This window comes from Poecilia reticulata, linkage group LG20 (genome assembly GCF_000633615.1).
Source record: "Poecilia reticulata strain Guanapo linkage group LG20, Guppy_female_1.0+MT, whole genome shotgun sequence".
Classification (NCBI taxonomy): Eukaryota; Metazoa; Chordata; class Actinopteri; order Cyprinodontiformes; family Poeciliidae; genus Poecilia; species Poecilia reticulata.
The window spans coordinates 15,936,774-15,955,221 of record NC_024350.1 but is presented as its reverse complement, the minus strand read 5'-3'; the positions used below and the strand labels follow the sequence as shown (position 1 = coordinate 15,955,221).

The window sequence follows — 18,448 nt, the reverse complement described above, 5'->3', positions numbered from 1 at the left end:
TCCTCCCACACATCCCCTGGTTCTGAGACACAGTTTTGACATATGTTGGTCATGGCAGTAACAAGGCAGGTCCATTCAGAGTGAGAGGCGCAGTAAATATTTTCTGAACCTTGACTACGGAAGAAGGATGGTGATAGGGCTGTCCTTGGCAGCTCCACGTAACACTGGGGAAATAAAAGACCACTTAACATCACATTTAGCATGTTTGGGTCATCTGAGGAAGATTTATACTGCCTCTCTGTATGTTGGTGGCTATTTGATAGACCGAGACATGGTAGAGCATGAAAAAATGTTGAAAAATATATGGTTTTCAGCCTTTTTGTAAAAATTTAATTCTGAACGATGTGGATTGGCTTGAAATACAGCCAACTTTATTCTGATACCTCGATCTAGAAACTAGAACCAAAACTGACAAGCGTGAATCAGGGGAGCCATCAAAATGCCCTAGAGGAGTTGCAGAGAACCAGAGCTCCTGTGGAAGAGTCCGTTGACAGATTGTTTGTGCGCACAAGATATCTGGTCTTAATGGAAGAGTGGCAAGAATACAATCATAAAAGCTCTCATTTGCTGTTTGTCACAAATACTGCAACAAGCATTTGGAAGATGGAGACCTGGACCAATGAGACCAACCTAGCTTCCTTTTAACCCCATTCAACGCATTCAAGCACAAGATTGTTGCTTTGTTGCAGCTTTATGGGTGAAGAAACAATCTAATACTACAGGAAAACTGTTTGTCTGCTGTCATTGGTGGTCATGCTAACTATCCTGCACCTTCACAACCTGCTCTACTGTGGTGGAGGAGCTGTAGCGCAGCAGAGAGCTAGCGGGACATGTTTTCTTCTTTATTTCTCAACTTCTGTTTTGCATTTTCTGTGAATCCTCGAACTAATCGTCTGTTCTCTCAGGCATATTCCCTCGCTCCAATCCCGTTGGAACAGCCAGAGATCGTGCAATACCTTAAAAAGTAGTAAAAGTTGAACTGAGCTTTCATGGCGGGAAATATTTGATCCTTTCCATCCGCTCCTTGCTTCAGTCCTGCCAAGATAAAATGTGTTCAGCTCCCACAGGAATGATGAGGAAGACATGCATAGTAACTAGAAACTGAAAGACTGTACAAGGTGGACAATTTTCTATTAAAAACTTATGACGATCATTAAGATTGCATGTCATTCACCTTTGATATATGTTGCCTGTTGTGCGCTCAGAGTAATGTCGCAATACACAAAAGAGAGTTTGGAATATTTTAAACTAATGAATGCCATATGTGCAAAGAAAAAAAATGTATTTGCGTTCTGTATTTCTTCATTATGCTGGAATTCAAGATGGCTTGTTAATGCTAATTAAAAAACGCAATCTGTTCACACAACGTGAATTTCATAGAAGCCATACAGTATAAACCTGTCGATGTTATGTACAATGATGGCACAGAAAACTTTATAAATGATCCTAAAATAAGCATATCTCTAATTGTGTTGAATTTTTTTTTAATTTACTTTTTGGAATTTGCTTACTTTTATTAAATGGGGAGACAATAATAATAATATTATTATTATTTATTTATTTATTTTTTTTTTTTTAATGCAAATCATCAGTACCATAACTTATGGTCCCCCTTTACATTTTAAACTTGATCAGTATGTAAAAATATTTAATTAATATAAAAATAAATAAATACAAATCTTGAAGGGCTGATGCAAATGTAACATAATTATATATAAACAAAAAGACATTTTCATTCATTTTAAGATATTGGAATGTCTTTACAGATTTTCACAAGGTGTGCTAATAAATACGAAGGGAGAGATTTGTTTTCCGTTAGGAGATTTAACAGCTCCTTACTCAATCTCGATAAGCACTTTATGGTCTGAACTCAATCTTCACATATTGCACGGTATTGTGTTTCCCTGGTAGGTGCTTCTGCTTTGGGTTTGGCATTTCACAGACTGTGTTGCTGTGCTGTACAAGGTCTGTCCTTCCCCGCAGTGCTCCCTGTGCTACCAGTAATTACGACAATTCATTCTACAACAGCTTAAGCGCTAACCAAGCTAATCTTGTTAGAATGATTTGATTAGCAGGAACATCAAGCATTACCACACCTCAGGGCAATGAGTGTAAGAGATGAAGCCTCGTCCAATTTCTGACCTTACTCACTCAGAAATGATGCAACGTGCAATCAATAAATCAAATAAATAAGCCAGCATTTTACCTCTGTTGCGCAACGTTGCAAAACATTGTTTTGGACATAAACTTGGATCGACCACTGAAAGGGGGATTTTCTTTTGGTTTGCTGTACCGTCCACAAATTCAGACAAACACCTTTTTCTTTTTCCTTTCTATAATAGTGCCATCCCTGAAGAGACAATATTTCCCACAGCCTGTTCTCACAAATCTCCATTCCTAAATCATCAACATCTGTTTCTGCTCGTCACTGTTACAGTGCTGGGTGTTGCAACTACATCCTGTCCCACACATAAAAAAATAAATAAAAAAATGTGTTTGTTTTGTAGAATATACAGCTAGAGATTCAGGGCACCGATGCATAACTCTTCGTCTTCGCTTCCTGAGGGGTCTCGTGGGGTCAGATGCAGGCCATCGATTGTTCCTGCGGCAGCAAAGAGCGAGAATTTTGCTGTCACAGACTCTCGCTGCTCTCATAGAATACACCTAACCTAATGGATAGTTCTTATCATTCGCAGTAACTGAAGATATAATGGAGCTGAACTGTAATCCTTCTAGAGGTGTAAATGGCTCTGTTGCTGTGCAAAGCAAGATAAACTCTGTCATAACCTGCCCTCTTTGAAATACAAACTGAATATATAATTATATATATATATATATATAACTGCATGTAATTATATTTCCAAAACTCTCTCCAGGCTTTTGTATTAGTTCCCTTTTGACCTCCTGGGTATTTTCACCTGTCAAGTTTCGCGCTAACTTGGACAAATGGTAAGGTCACACCACAGTGAGGGAAAAAGTCACCAACCGGGCTAGCTGAAGCTCCTCAGTTGTTTGTGTTTCCTTTCTTTATTTTAAGCTCATCTGCAACTCTTTGTTTACTAAAACTCTGTGCACTTATTGCACAACTCGATACACCTCAGCATGCCTTAAGTAGGGAGGCAACTTCTCAACTTCTGTCAGGATCCTGAAAGAGAAAATAGTGCGAGACAAATACCTTTAGTACTGGTCGGTGCCTGAAGTTACGTGTGGTCACTAAAAATAGACATTCCTTTATAATGTAGCTGGATTAAACGTTCTCAAAGTGGTCAGGCTTCAGATTCCTTCCCTTAGTGCTAAAGATCTTGCTTTAAATTATTATTTTTATCAAAGACTTCAGTCACAAGAGAGTTCCAAGAGAGACATTGGGGAAGTGCTTGTCCATTTATAACTTCATTATTTTATGCTTTCGCAGTTTTGGTTGTTTGGTACTTGGTACAAAATGGGACCGGCTGCTGCAGGACATTTCGTACCAACACGCATCAATTTATATCCACACAGCGGACATTTTTTACCCACATAGGACCAATAACAGCCAGTTTACATACTGCAGACTTTGCAACAGTGGTGAAGTCTGGGGTGATAGAACAGAATCCCAGAGAGTGTGTAAAAAATAAATAAAGAAAATAAAATAAAGATGTAAAATAAGAACAGCTGAATCTCACACTGTTAAACAGGAAATGTTTGGAGAAACCCCAACAATGACTGGAAAACCCAGTTCCTCCCTGCCAGCCCCAACTTACCCCCTTTCTGAGATCCACTCCCCCCAAGCCTTTAACAATACTGCTTGATTCAAACTGAGAGACAGCATTTAGCAGCTATTAATAACACATGATGACAGGGTCCATCATAATCAGAGCCTGGCTGCTCCTTTCAGGATGAGTCGAGGGCGACGGACAGGGTGCTGACATGATAAGATCACTTTCTGGCCATAGCTCGAGAAATGGCAAGAAGTTCAAGAACATTCTGTGCGTGGCAGCAATTTTCAAGTAAATTCAGTTTACACAAAAGAAAGCGATTAAAAACATACAGCTCTAGAAAAGGCAAGAACATCAAGAATACCCTTTGCATGGCAGCGATATTCAGATTAAATCGGTTCGAACAAAACAAAGAGCGATTGAAAACACACAGGATATAGTCAAAACAGAAGAGCAAGAACTTTAGTGACGCTGTTTGTGTGAGAGTGTGACTATGGCCTGTTGGGTAAATATAGCTGGGCCAGGACAAAACTTAACTGGCTCCAATAAACTCCATTTGTCATTGTGGTGTGTGTGTGTGTGTGTGTGTGTGTACTTGCAAATGCGTGCACGTGCATGTGTGTGTGTGTGTGTGTGTCCTGTTTGTGAGGAAAAAAAAAGAGAGAGAGAGAATTTGGAAGCGTGGGGAGGGGGTCTGTCTGTGTGTCAGGCAGGAGTCCTGCTCATCTCGCTCCATGAGTTTAGTTAAATCACAGACAGGCGCTGGCACTCTGCAGCCGTCTCTCTTTGTCCCTGTGTTCATCCAGCTCTGAAGGCATCACACAGCCTCCTGGTTCCACAGCTGAAGGTAAGAGCTCACACTCTAATAAAAGTTTTTATGTCAGAAATATCTGGGTTTCTGTTGCTTTCAGTAATTAAATAGTACTTTTCAGACGGCCAGCTAATGGCTCCCTGTCCTGGGGCAGGACGCTGGCAGTTATAATATTTATGTAATGACAACTCCACATGTTATTTGCAACCACTGCTTTGACTGGTGAGGCCCATTGTCGCTGTTTGTTTAGGTTATTTGTGTGAAAGACCTGCAAAGTGTCTGCTTTAGCTTTTGAAATGACAGGAAGGGAATTCTGCGATATTTTTCGCAGCCTATGCAAAATAGCGTGTTCATAGACACATTGGGTTAGATCTGCTTCCTGACAAAACAAGAAGATGCATTCTATCTAAAGGTAAGCGAACATTGTTTGGGGAATAAAATCATGCGGACCTATGTGAATAAACAAGCATGAACTTCTTTAGGAAAGACTTTATTCTTGACTAGAACGTGGGATGTGTAACGTGAGGTCTAACTTTTCTAGATGATTCGTAAGCCTTTGATGTTTTTCATATTTATAACCAATCCTCCAATGGACTAAAAATAAGTAGGTGAGAAAATGACTTCTTATCTGTTGTGTTGTAAATAGACATGCGAGTACAGTACACATGGAACTCCATGGGAAGAACCTTGTTCTGTTTAATTGTGCAGGTCACATGTGGACTCGGTTCTGTAAACAAACAACTGTTTGGACCGGACATTTGAAGTATGCAGTTTCCATTAGCTGCTCTGCAGCAAACCGTAAGACATGACCCAGTTAGCGTATGGACACCAGGCGTTGCTAAACAAACAGCCCAACAAGGGCGCAGCAGGATCTCAATACAAATCAAGTCTACCTGCAACTATCTAAAGTATCTCTACGTTTATTTCAAACTGCACAATACATTAATTACATTAGAGCAAAATGAATCTGTGGAATATTGCAATAGCAAAAAAATTACTTGGTTGCAACATTTGGTTGCATATATTATGTAAGGTATCAAGAATAAAAAGAAACATGGTTTCTTATGATACATACTGGCTACTTGGAAAGACTTTCATTGTCCGTTATGCCTACAACTGGATGTAGATGTAGGGAGAACAGTGTAGAGAAAGAAAAGGAGTAATTAAGAAAATATGGGTTATTCACAATAGACAATGCAATAATCAACAATGTTGCTTTTTTTTTCTTAAATCTTACAGTTATTCACACCTTTGTAAAATATAGATTAAAAGTCATTCCCATTCAAATGTAAAGCTTGTTTTTAGTGGGAATGAAACCAGTTTATCTGAAATAGTAAGAAATGTATGTTATCTTCATTGGCAGTACAGTAAATATAGATAGATATACAGACAGATCATGTTCAGCTCAAACCACCTTTAATTATCTTTTTCTATTTCTCTTGAAGAAAAATGCATTGCCACATCACAATGCTGCCACCACTTTTTGTGGTATAAGAATGAATACATATACAAGTTGTTTTTTTTTTAAAGTATTTTCAAAACACATTTTCTATGAAAAGCTCTTTTAGCACATACACAAAGACAGACAGCACCTTGAACTTAGAAGAAATCACTGCTACAAGTTTTCTTCAGCATACATAATCTTTTTCTAAAACTATTCCCAGTTGGGCATACATATGCAACATTTCTTAAACATTTTTAAACTTTTGTTGTATTTGTACAACTTCGTAGCAGTCAGTTACTGTACATAATATTTTATATTTCCCCCCTTCCCAGCCAAATTGTTTTGTGTTTGTTTTCTAAAATAGACCTTTAGTGGCTTTCAAGTTTTGGTTGAAATTTGATCAGAGGCACATGGATAAAATGTTCACGGTGGCGACTATGCTGTCACTTATTTACTTCCTTTTTCTGCACATAAAGATGCAAAATATTTTAGATGTAAAACTATATATTGAACTTCATTTGAAGTGCCAGCTTAATAATATTGAGGAAAGTGGTGAGAGGGTATGGTTAGATCTAACTAATATTAATCCTCAGGGAGAAACTGATAAGTCACACTGTCTTGCAGTTTTAATACAGGCGTGAATTAGTTGTGACAAATGGAGGTGAATGTGTGCTCTTCTAACTTGTTAAGATGTGCAGGATGTGAAGAATTGAAAGCACCTATCATTGAAGGAACTTCCTGTTGACCAAACGAGGCTGAAATGAGAGGACGATCAGGAGATAGCTAATGCATGCCTCCTAATGGCATGGTGAACCTTGCTTCCTAATGGGCTTTGTATAAATCATTAACTCCATCAGCCAGAGACTATAGTAGCTTCTCGCTACGGCTGACCAGATGGTGGTGCTCATGTCAGAGCAGATTGGTGCTGCAGCTGCTGGCAGCTTCGAATAACTCGGTTGATGGGAACCTCGTTTCTGTTTAGCCCGGGTTGCTTTCTCCAGCAGGATTCCCATTAGTTCACGCAGGAAGAGGCACATTTGAATGCCCCCAAAATAGGATTAGATGTGGAATGTTGCAACTACAGTGTCACTCAGAACTCAGTCAGCACGCCTTGGGTCGGAAAAGTCCACAAACGTTCTCAAAACTTTGATTTTTATCTTCCATTGTCAGCAGCTTTGTGTTTGTAGACGGGCACAGAGACACACGGACCTTTGTCTTGTCTTAGAGGATGCAGCTTGGTAGATGTTTACCTTCCTGAGTGTGGTCACCCAAGGTTTATGGCTACCGTTTAGTAATGTGCCATCTCACTCAGAACTGAAGCTCACTGGACAGAGCGGCGTTTATTAGCCTGTTGCAGATCAACCTTCTTTTGGAACCACCTTACAATTTTTATAGGATTCTCATATGTATGCATGACTTTCAGCTGCTCTAGCAATCACTATCCCCCTCATGGAAAAGTACCAGTGGTCAACTAATCACATACTGGTATATAACCTATACAGTCCATTTGTTGTCAGATTGTTTCCACTTGTGGCCGTTAGAAATGTTTTGACCACCAAGAGATTCACTGTAACTCTAGAGCCTGAAATCTTTTTACCTTGTGTCTTGCTATAACCTCAAATTCTATGCATTTCATTGGATTATGTGACAGACTAACGTTAGCCATAGTTGTGACTTTTACTGGACATTTACTAAATCATTTAAATCATTTCATTGTAACCATGGTTGTAAATTTAGGGTCATTATCCTGCCAGAAGGGGAAACTTTAATCTAGGCATAGACAGTTTCTAACAGGTTTTCTTTCAATATAGCTTCACATAGAGCTCTATTCATCTTCCTCTCAATGGTGCAGTGTCTCTGTCCCTGCTGAAGAAAAGCATCCTCACAATCATGATGTTGTCAAAACCATGTTTGAGTGGTAAGAAAATCTTCTTGCACATGTTTACTGTGTCCCCTGCATTATTTGTGACTGAGGCATGGATCTCTGCAGATCCTTCAGAGTTACCAAGAGGCTCCAGAGTTACCATGATGGTGCCATTGTCTGGCCTGTCAGATTAGGAGGACGGCCATGTCTCTCTGGTTTTGAATTGAGCAGTGATCTGAGAGATGTTCAAAGTTCTGGATATTACTTGGTAGCTTTAAACTTTAAACTTCTCCACAGTCTTATCCTTGACCTGTCTGCTGTGTTTCTTGATCTTCACTGACGTACTCTCACAGACCACTGAGGCCTCCATAAAACAGCTGCAGTTATATTGACGCTAAATTACACACAGGAGGACTCCATCTACCAGTCAGATAACTTTTGATGGCTTCATTCAGTCTTGAGGTAGCAGACCAAAAAGACTGAAGCAAAATAAAATTGCATCAATTTGTATAAAATGCTTAAAACTTAAACCTTAAACCTTCCAATTCACAATTATGTGATGCTTTGTGTTGTTATGTTATCTAGGTTGCATTAAAGTTTATTAAACTATGGAAGCCTTCAATGATTTTGAATGCATTTGCAAGGCACTGTAATCTTAACCTCTAAAATTATGGCGTGGTCCTTCTTTGAATAATATTTCGATTCACAGACACAAACCCAGAAAAGAATATGTTTAGGAAATCCCAGCAATGACATCTCTGGTCTCTCTTTGCTCTGTAACCATTACAGAGGAAGGTCTGTGCAGGAAACTCGGAGAGCTTTTCATAACGGTGTTGCCCTTGGCAGCCGTGCACCGTCCACACTCAAGACGCAGTGCCCACATCTGCAACCGATACCACTGTTGCTTTAGCACTCGGAAAATTCATCCGCTAAAACCTGGTGGAAAATGAAGAGATCCTCGAATCTAAGATAAAAGCCGTTCCACTTCACGGCTCAGACACTCCGACGGCAGCGCGAACCCGGTTTCTCAAATAACAAAATTTAATTTTAATTTAACAAACACTTTTTTTTTTTCTCTCTCTACTGAGAGGAAAAAGAACATTTGAGTGCAATCGTATTGCTAGAGTGCCATCTTGTGGCAAGACACACAGTTTTACCAAACTGGTACTTTAAGGACTTGATTTCTGCCTTTTGTCATTATCTCACAAAACAGTCAACTTAATTTCCCTAAATCAGCCCATTTAATTTTTATAGCATCTTCAAGCTATTTACCTGTTCTTGAACTCAAAGCTCAGCACATGTCTCTCTGTGTGTTTGCCTGGTTTAATGAATCCACAAACATCTTGTTTGCTCATAATTAGTAACAGAAAGTGTCTTTATGGCCTAAATGTTACATACACACGCCTTATGCTAATATTATTGCATCAGTTCCACTAATGACACCACTAAGCTATTCTATTAGACTATCAGCAAATGGGAGGAGTTTTATTTTTACAACCATCTCTCATTCTGCACATACAAATGAAGTAAAAAAAAAAAAAAAAAAACTAGCCCTGGGGCAAATTTTTTGTGGCACGCAGGTTTGATTTTCTCACAGAGTGAAGTTTCCACAGAGCCGAATCCCTGCTGTCCTGTTTGTTTAGGTGTGTGCTGATTAGAAGTTCTCACGCTGGGTGCGACGTATCTCCGCACGCCAAGGGTTTCGAACATGACAGGTCTTTTTGCGGCGACCGGAGCCTCGGAGCTCTTTAACTCTCTCCTCGCTGCTCCCTCTCGCACCTCTGCCTTTAACGCCATTGTCATCAGAGCTCGGAGCTTTGCCATGAAAGCCTTCAATTAGCACAGGTCATAATGCCGGGTGTAAACGTTCATCTGGGCGCTGTCAGTCCACAAGTCTGATAAACACCCCCCAGCTCCCCCACCCCCTTTTGCCCTTCATTAGCTGAGGGAGAAATTAGAGGAGGGAACGAAAAACAGACCGTCTGAATAATGATCTTTCAAAGGACATTTTTGGAATATTGAAAAACATGTGACATCTGTTTGTCATGGCTTCTTCATTTACAGAAATAACATAAAGCTTCAGGATGGCTTTAATGTTCAGGTCTTTAATGAGCTAGTGCAGGGCGGGCACTTTCATGGGTGCTCGTGTGGATTAGCGTTTATGGACCATGCCAGCAGTAATGACGGCTCCGCTCCCAGACTGTCTGTGACATTTCTGTTGTGTTTTCTTTTATAGGACGTGCCGAGGCCCTCGCCCAAGGCCTGTATCAGTCGCCACAGACGCACCCCCCACTGACACGGCTCCCTGCTCTAAAGGATCTGGCACTGCAAAAAAAAAAAAAAAGGGTGGGGGAAATGCCGAACCAAACGAGAGGCGAGCCAGCGGGAATAAACCTGACATGTGGCATGTCTGGAAGCCACGAGTTCATCTTCACCCTGGTGCCCATCGTCTACGCCTTCAACTTTGTCATCGGCATCATCGGAAACAGCATGGTGGTAGCGGTCATCTACTGCTACATGAAGCTCAAAACGGTGGCCAATATCTTTGTCCTCAACCTCGCCGTGTCTGATCTCACCTTCGTCATCACTCTGCCCATGTGGGCGACCTTTGCGGCCATGGGTTACCACTGGCCTTTTGGAGGGTTTCTGTGCAAGACTGCCGCTGGACTGGTTATGTTCAACCTCTACACGAGCATCTTTTTCCTCACGGCACTCAGCATTGACCGTTACCTGGCCATTGTGCACCCGGTGCGGTCCCGGCGGTTTCGCACCGTGGTGTACGCGCACATCACTTGTGTGATGATCTGGCTGTTTGCCTTTTTGCTCAGCGTTCCCATAGCCTTGACCAGGGATGTCCACTACATCGAAAACTCTAAAACCATAGTTTGTGGCACCCTGCACCCAAACGACAAAGACGTCAAAAGGCTAAACAATCTCCTCCTGTGCATCAGCCTCATGAAAAGCCTGCTGGGTTTTCTGATACCTTTTGTCATCATCATCACTTGCTACTGTCTTATTGGACGGGCCCTGCTAAGGGTGGAGCATATCCAGAAAAGCTCCTGCTCCCGGGACGACGAGGTGCTGCACATGCTCGCAGCAGCTGTCCTGGCCTTCTTCCTGTGCTGGGCACCCCACCAAGTATTTCACTTCATGCAGATGCTCACTCAGCTTATCTTGGCTGACAATTGCACCATCCTGGAAATCATTGACACTGCCATGCCGTTCACCATTTGCATTGCCTACTTCAACAGCTGCGTCAACCCCATCGTGTACAGCTTTGTAGGACGCAACTTTCGCAAGAACCTACTGAGACTGCTGCGATGCTCTCCAGGCGGTGTGGCAAGGCCTCATCCCAGCATCACCTCTAAGATGAGCGCGCTCTCTTTTCGTGCCTCTGAAGCACTGAGCCTCACTGTCAAGAACAGCGTTTCCTGCGATGTCAAATGACAATGGCCAAAGACAGAAACTGTGACCAGATGAGTTGTCCTCCTTCTTGTGGTCTATGGTAAAAAGACTGAAAACTGAGACGTCCGAAGCTTTAAAACCTGAGCTGTAAAATATGAGCAGTGAAACATTTAAAAAAGACCAAAAAACAATCACTACCTTAAGTCGCAAATTTGGCATTACCTCATATTTTGTAAGCCATAAACTTTAATGCATTTTAGTAGCGTGACCCAAATGAGTTCTTTATTGTAAAGTGGAAGGAAAATGATACTTACATTTTTGTGATGAATGAAACTCTAAAATGAAAGGCATGAATTTTGTATTCAACTTCCCTGATTAAGTTTTCAGTAGAACTTGCTTTTGATGAAAACACAGCATGATGCTGCCACCACAGTGTTTAAGCATGGGGCATGGTGTGTCCAGTGTGTCAGTTTCCACAAGTGGTCTTTTGCATGTTGGCCTTTTGACCAAAATGTTTAATCCTGGTCTCATTTTATTGGAGTGATATTTTCCACGTGATCTGCCTCCAACAGGGCATGAGGCACACTACAAATTGGATTTCTTACTGCTTACATGCCATCGTTCCCTGGCCTTCATGATGCTGTTTATTCAATAATGTTCTCCAACAAGCCTAGAATTATGTCGATGTGAAATTACCCACTGGTGGTAATTTCAGTTCCATTTTACAAGGATGCCTTACTTTGGTTTGCTCCGTCACATAAAATCACAAAATGTAAATAAGTTACATTGAAGTTTAGTGCCTGTACTGTAATAAAATGTCAAAAGAAATTTGAAGGGATATTATTACTTTTTTTGCACGGTACTGTAATCATCCACCAACATTACGCTCCCAAATATAAACTTCAATTTGTATTTGGGAATTTGTACCACTTCTGAATAACTCCTGAAACTACTGTATCTACATAAGATAACATTGCTCTAATAGAAAGGTTTGTGACTAATTAAAGCTCACTTATCTCATTATTTATAAAAGATGTGCATGTTCTGCAGGATTTTGTCAGCGCTGTGTCTTAATGAAACTACTTAGTTATGTATTGCAGAAACCTCGGTGTGCATTCTGTGTGCTCAGCAGGTTTTCCAAATGCTTTCATCAGTGATCAAGTGTTCTGATCCGACCCTGCATGCTCTGCCTCAAAATGTTCTGCATGTTGTCATGTAAATTTAAATATGTAATATATTAGGCTGAGATAATGTGATATTGCTTTGTGATGCTGACAATTTATGTAAAAATGTATATGTATATGTGTATGGTAAAGTTCCATGTTGGGTGATATTTGTCTTTGTGGTAAATATGTACGATTACGTTTTTTGTTGTTTTTTTTTAACTCTGTAAGTGTAAATTTTGTGACTGAATATGAAAGCAGAAATAAATTTAAAACATATCCTTGAGTTGTTTTCTTTCTTTTTAGATTTTCTACAAAAAAATAGTCAAATCATACATGAATAACATGAATTATGTTTTTGGGAGTAAATGAGGAGTCTCCAGAAAGACTTATTAATTTCGACAGTCTCATGAAGGCAGCTAATTCTATGCTTTGCACAAAAAAAATAACAAGTATTCATAAAAAGCAATAATAATAATTAAATTTAACAAATACATATACTTTTAAAGTATTTATTAATTATTATTATATCTCTCTCTGTTTATTCAATGTTACATGACTGTGTTTGTTTCTAATTATGTAAAGCACTTTGAAATGCCTTGCTGCTGAAATGTGCTGTACAAATAAAATTTGATTGATTTGATTTGATTGATAAAGGCCAGACATGTTTATCTTCAGCGATGATATTTTATTAATTTTGATTAACGTTTCCATTACTACAAAAATCTAACTATTAAACTACGCAATGTTTGAGTTTTGCTTTTGTTTTTTTCTGGCCCATGATCATTTTTAATTAGACAATGTTGGCATAATATTTGGACACCAAAAGTTAAAAGTTTTATTTATTTATTATTTTTTTTAAGATTTTTCAGGGAGAAGAGTTTTGGACTGAAGTTGAGGCTGGGTGAATATCTCCGTCATTAGGGATCTGACTAAAACCACAGAAGTAGATTTCTACCATCTCTCAGATTTAAATATTTACTAATATTGAAAAGGCAAAATGTTATCCTTTATATTTAGGAATAAACACAGATGATGCTGAGGTGTAATAAAAATTCCTATGACTTGTTTTTTTTTCTTTTTAAATGTCAGAGTCTGACTGTGTAAAACATTTTAAGATCTGGTGATCAAACGTAAGAATTATTGAACTTTGGTGCCCTCTGCAGGTCAACCTTTGGATGCCAAACAGTGAGTATTTGATGATCATCGCCATCAAGATGTTCCTGCGATGTGCGTTGCGTAAACAATGTTTGAGTTGAGCATCAGTAAGGAGTCAATGCAAACTTCAAACTTAACGCATTATGTTCAAATCAAAAATTTCAACTGTGGCTGAAAGCATTGTGAAGCTGCGATGAATATTTAAAACCATTCACTCTTCAGTATTTTTATCAGAGATGCTCAGTGTGATTTAAACACCCAGCTGGCGGTGACTCTTCTACCAGAGCTTAGCGCTAAACGAAGCAGAACACCTGGAGCGAAGAGAGAAGATCATGCAAGGGTGCTCAGAGGGGACCCGGAAATTCAACCACACACAGGAGTATAAAAAGGAAAACAAAGTTTATTTYTTCAGATACTGGTTTCAGCTAAGGGAGAGGTCATCAAACACAGCACTGTAGAGCAGTGGACGGGTGGAGCAGAGGAACAGAGGGTCTGATGACAGGGAGATGCAGGAAACCAGAGGAACAGGCTTCTGTGGAGGCAAKGAAGATCTCCACGGGGAGATCCGAGATGCAGCACCCAGAGACTTTGTCGAAAAACAGGCAGAGGTCATACACAGGAGGACAGAGAGCAAACTTAGCTTAGAGGGGCAGGCGGTAATCGGTGGTCGTGAGGCAGAGCTTGGGTCAGGGTCCAGAAATCCAGAATAGAAGGGATCCGTGAAGGGCTTGGCAGAAGGGGGGGGGTCGAAGAAACACAAAAGGCTTGGCAGGAAACGCTGGATCTCTACTGGCTCGTGGCTGTCGATAATCTGGCAGGGAAGCAGAGGCTGAGGGGTGTTTAAGTAGGGCAAGGCCCAGGTGGAACAGGTAAGCAATCAGGYGTGGCAGGKGAACTGAATGAGTGCTTAACACAGCATGGACAGGACATGAATCATAACAGATCAATGTCAATTGGTTGTAGTTTATATAAGAAATTAAGTTTTATAATCTAAATCTTAATCCATATGAACCAATAAACAAGAATAAAATTAACTATAAATATGTTGTGTACCTGGTAGCTATTACCTAAAAGATCAAAAAATAAGAATACATACATTTAATCTACAAACTACTCATCATTGCAAAGGGGATGATCGATAAAGGAGCACTTATCTGATCAACTATAGGCAAAAGAACAGTGTTTGTAAGTGAAAGCTCGAGTTAAAGAGGTGTTTCAGTATAAGTCCAGTTTTACTTCCAATCGTAACATTACATGTAGGTACCTTATAATATTTATTCCCATATAGGTCCATTTTTTTACAGATAGAAGAATGAGCTAATTCCATTCCCTCTTCTAAACCCAATCGTATCAGCAAATGATTCAAAGGCACCACAGCTTCATTCCACCTGCAAAGAAAACATCTCTGACCAATGAATGTTGTGGATTTTTATCCACACTAACAAGTCTGTCATTAAAGTCTTCATCTCCAATCACTCCCACACTCAGCTGCTGCTCTTCCACCAACCAATGAGGTTACTCCAGAGAGCAGCAGGTAACAGACTTACCATTGAAATAAACATGAATGAGTCAGAGTGTAACTTTATGTACTGTACATTTCAAAGAACACTTATGAAGTCATGATATAAGGAATTGTTCTTTCGCTAGAGTTACTAATATTTTCTGTGTGTGATTTAGAGGGTGAGTTTTGAACTATTTATGTCTAACCTCAAATGTACAAAAATAAACCCCAGCTTTCAAAATGTCAAAATTTTTTAAACAACATCATCACAATTACAAATCTGTGAATAACAAACCAAGTATATCTTTGATGCTTCCACAGAATTTAACAGGAAAAATACTGATCAAAACGAACTGGTCATTAGCCAATGTCATTCCCAATCTTACTACGAATGGATGTTTCCACAAAAACACCCAAAGGTTAGATTATGTTTTTGAAAAATAAGATTCCAATGCAGACTCTACCCTCAGTTATCTTTCAATGTTTAAGTTTGCAGCAGGACAAATGCAAAATAAAGAAAAACAAGAATGACATTTTTGGATGGATTGAAAAGAATAAGCACTTTCTCTCCTAAAATAATGTTAGTTTTCAAAAGTGTGAATGAACATCTGAAGAAATATCAGAACATTGTTCTTAAGGCAGATGAAGCTAAAGTACATTGAATGAAGAAAACAAACTAGCATCTTTAAAATATGTTGCTAGACCTGGACACTAGTCATTTGGCAGTTTTCAAGAGTTAAATTGGAAGTATTCAAGAGTCACTTGAATACAACTTGTGTAAATCTGGGTCCTGCCATCTATTCATTCATTATGTAAAAACAATTATTGTTAAAGTGATACAGAAAAAGACCACTTCAAGTTATTTATATCAAATCATTTTCATGCTAAGGGCAAAAATCAGATCATTAACATTCATGATTTGCAAAACCCTGGAATTGAAAAGGTCCCATTCATTTTACCAAGATAGGAGTGCTATAAGCAGCAAAATTCACATAACATCAGTGAGTCAAGCTTTCAAGAGCGAAACAGCGCTCGCAGGTTACGAGTGCATAAAAACTTCTGGTAATGTCGTCTAATGCGTTTCTGAAAGCTTAACCATGAACTCACCCCATCACTGTGTGAGTCTTATCTACAGGCCACATTTAGCTGCAGAAAACCATTTACTCCCCACTCACATGCCTCATTCTCATGGCTCTTTCACCTCTCACCGGGGCGTCCGAGGGGTGCACAGTTAGAGATCACACCCCTGCTCTCCAGCTCTCACACTGACTGAACCTCATTGCGCGGCTCTGCCCCCTCTGTTGCTCGCTTGTGATTTAGGCTCTCCGCCGATACTTTACCAAACAAAAGAGCTCCAGGGATTCTACATAACTCATGTGTTCCCTAGGAAATATAATTTCCTGCCCATGCCTTTCTCTAGAGGGGCTGGAGGTTAATTTCCTTCCAGCAACTCACAGAAGTCTACCGTTTCCTTTTTCGTTTGTTCTGTTTTGGTTTCATAATTTTGCTGAAAAAATGAGGATGAAAAACTGGTGGTAATACAGTGGAGCCCCCTTCTGTAGGCTAAGGGTTTTTAGGTATGGTTTGAATTAGGCTTTGGTTAAAGTTAGGGTTAGGAACATAGTAGTAACGGATAGGGTTAGGGAAAATGTCTAGGTTGAGCATAAATACAGTTACTAAAATGAATGGAAGTCAATACAAAGTCCTAATGTGTGTATGCGCGTGTGTGTGTGATGGATATAAATACAATTGTTGGTGGTTCAGCAGTTAATGATATCAGCTATGTTACATTGCTGCCTTGCCACCTTAACTGCTGTCTCAGAGTACAACTAGTAGCTGTGTTGTGAAATAGTAGATCTTCTCAGCATCAGAAGGTGACGCAGTCATCCTGTCCTGTCCCGATGTGTCCCAGATAAAAGTATTCCCACCCTTCCAACTGACAATTGTTTTCTGCCAAATCACACCTAACACAGATGGAGCCATTCCAGTGGTGGAGGTCTGATGCCTGGGGGTGTTTGTCTTTAAGGCTCTTAGTCCAGCAGCACAGTAGGTGACAACCATAAAGCACCGTTTTGGCAGCATCTCTGCCCTGTGAAGCATCTGCCTCAGTCTGGAAAATGAGCCAGTGATCTGTAGGGAGTTCACATACACTGCCACAAATCACGCTGGCATTAATGTGATCTATGTTGATCTATTTTAACAAAATGAAATATTCTACGTTTTTAGCGAGTCTTTGTATTTTTGTCAGCTGTGCTGTAAAATAACCACAATTGCATGCATTTGTTTGCTACAACTCAGTTTATAAGATATTAGTACTTTTATCTTACTTCTAAGAGCCATCTGTCAAAGCTACATCAACTGTTATGCTGTTGCATTTGTTTTTGCCCACAAGATGGCAACAGAAGATTTTAGCCGAGCAATCTTGCTCCTGGCTTTATTAAATCTGTATTGCAGAATCAAATGTTACTGCTGGTATTAGCAGAAGGTCTGAGGAGCCATATTGGCAGCAGGGGATGAAAGCAGAAAGCATCATGTGATCCGGCTGTCCCAGTGGTGTAAACTCCTATTTGTTTCTACAGTCAGCCCTTCTCCAGCTCTAAGCTAAAGCAGCGGCGACTTTGACTTTTTCTCCGGCTATGACAGGTATGTGAATTCTTCATATTGACATTTAATCATTGATTTTATTTTATTCATTCAATTGTTGAATGTATTTTATTTTCATGATTATTTTTATTTTTGTTGATTTACAAAGACTTACATTTGCTACTCAAAGATTTGACATTATGCACATACATTACAACTGTGTTGTATGTGCAATACAATACAACACTTTGAAGATCCTGGGTTCATATCCTGGCCTGTTATCTTTCTGTGTAAAGTTTCCATATTCTACCTGTTTCCTCTCACAGTCCAAAAATAAACAATAGGTCAACTGGTCTCTGTATATTGAGTGTGGTGACCTGTTCAGGGTATACCAAGCCTCTCGCTCAATGACCTCTAGAGACAACCACCAACACTGTCGGAATCAAGTTGCATTTCTGGCTGGGTTACTCCAAAATATTTGATATTACTGCATGTTAGGAAAAACATATTGGCTAACTTAAAATATTACATTAAGCCTAAATCTGCCTGGAGTATAAATAACTTTGGGTTTATTAGAATATTATCAGGCTTAATTGTGACAGAAACACCTCCTTTGGTTAAGAGGAACATCAGCAGTGCATACATAAGCATGATTGACATTGCCAAGATCCTTCTCCTGGCTACTATTGATTGTTTCTGGTTAGCACTGAGAGCAATAGGAGAAGGCAGAGGAACCAGATTTTTTTTTTTTCCAAATGATCTGTCTCATACTGTACTGATACAACATAGTGACAGTTTTAACAAATATGTCAATTACATACTGC

General features: G+C 39.7%; 1 protein-coding gene across 1 annotated transcript; it reads left to right on the top strand.

Moving 5' to 3' along the window:
- The first annotated feature begins 4,427 nt into the window (after window positions 1-4,427).
- On the top strand, window positions 4,428-12,661 carry LOC103456547 (type-1 angiotensin II receptor). Its single transcript, XM_008396168.1, has 2 exons — window positions 4,428-4,542; window positions 10,051-12,661. The coding sequence occupies exon 2, from the start codon at window positions 10,170-10,172 to the stop codon at window positions 11,259-11,261; it is 1,092 nt and encodes a 363-aa protein (XP_008394390.1). The 5' UTR covers window positions 4,428-4,542; window positions 10,051-10,169; the 3' UTR covers window positions 11,262-12,661.
- The last annotated feature ends 5,787 nt before the right edge of the window (window positions 12,662-18,448 follow it).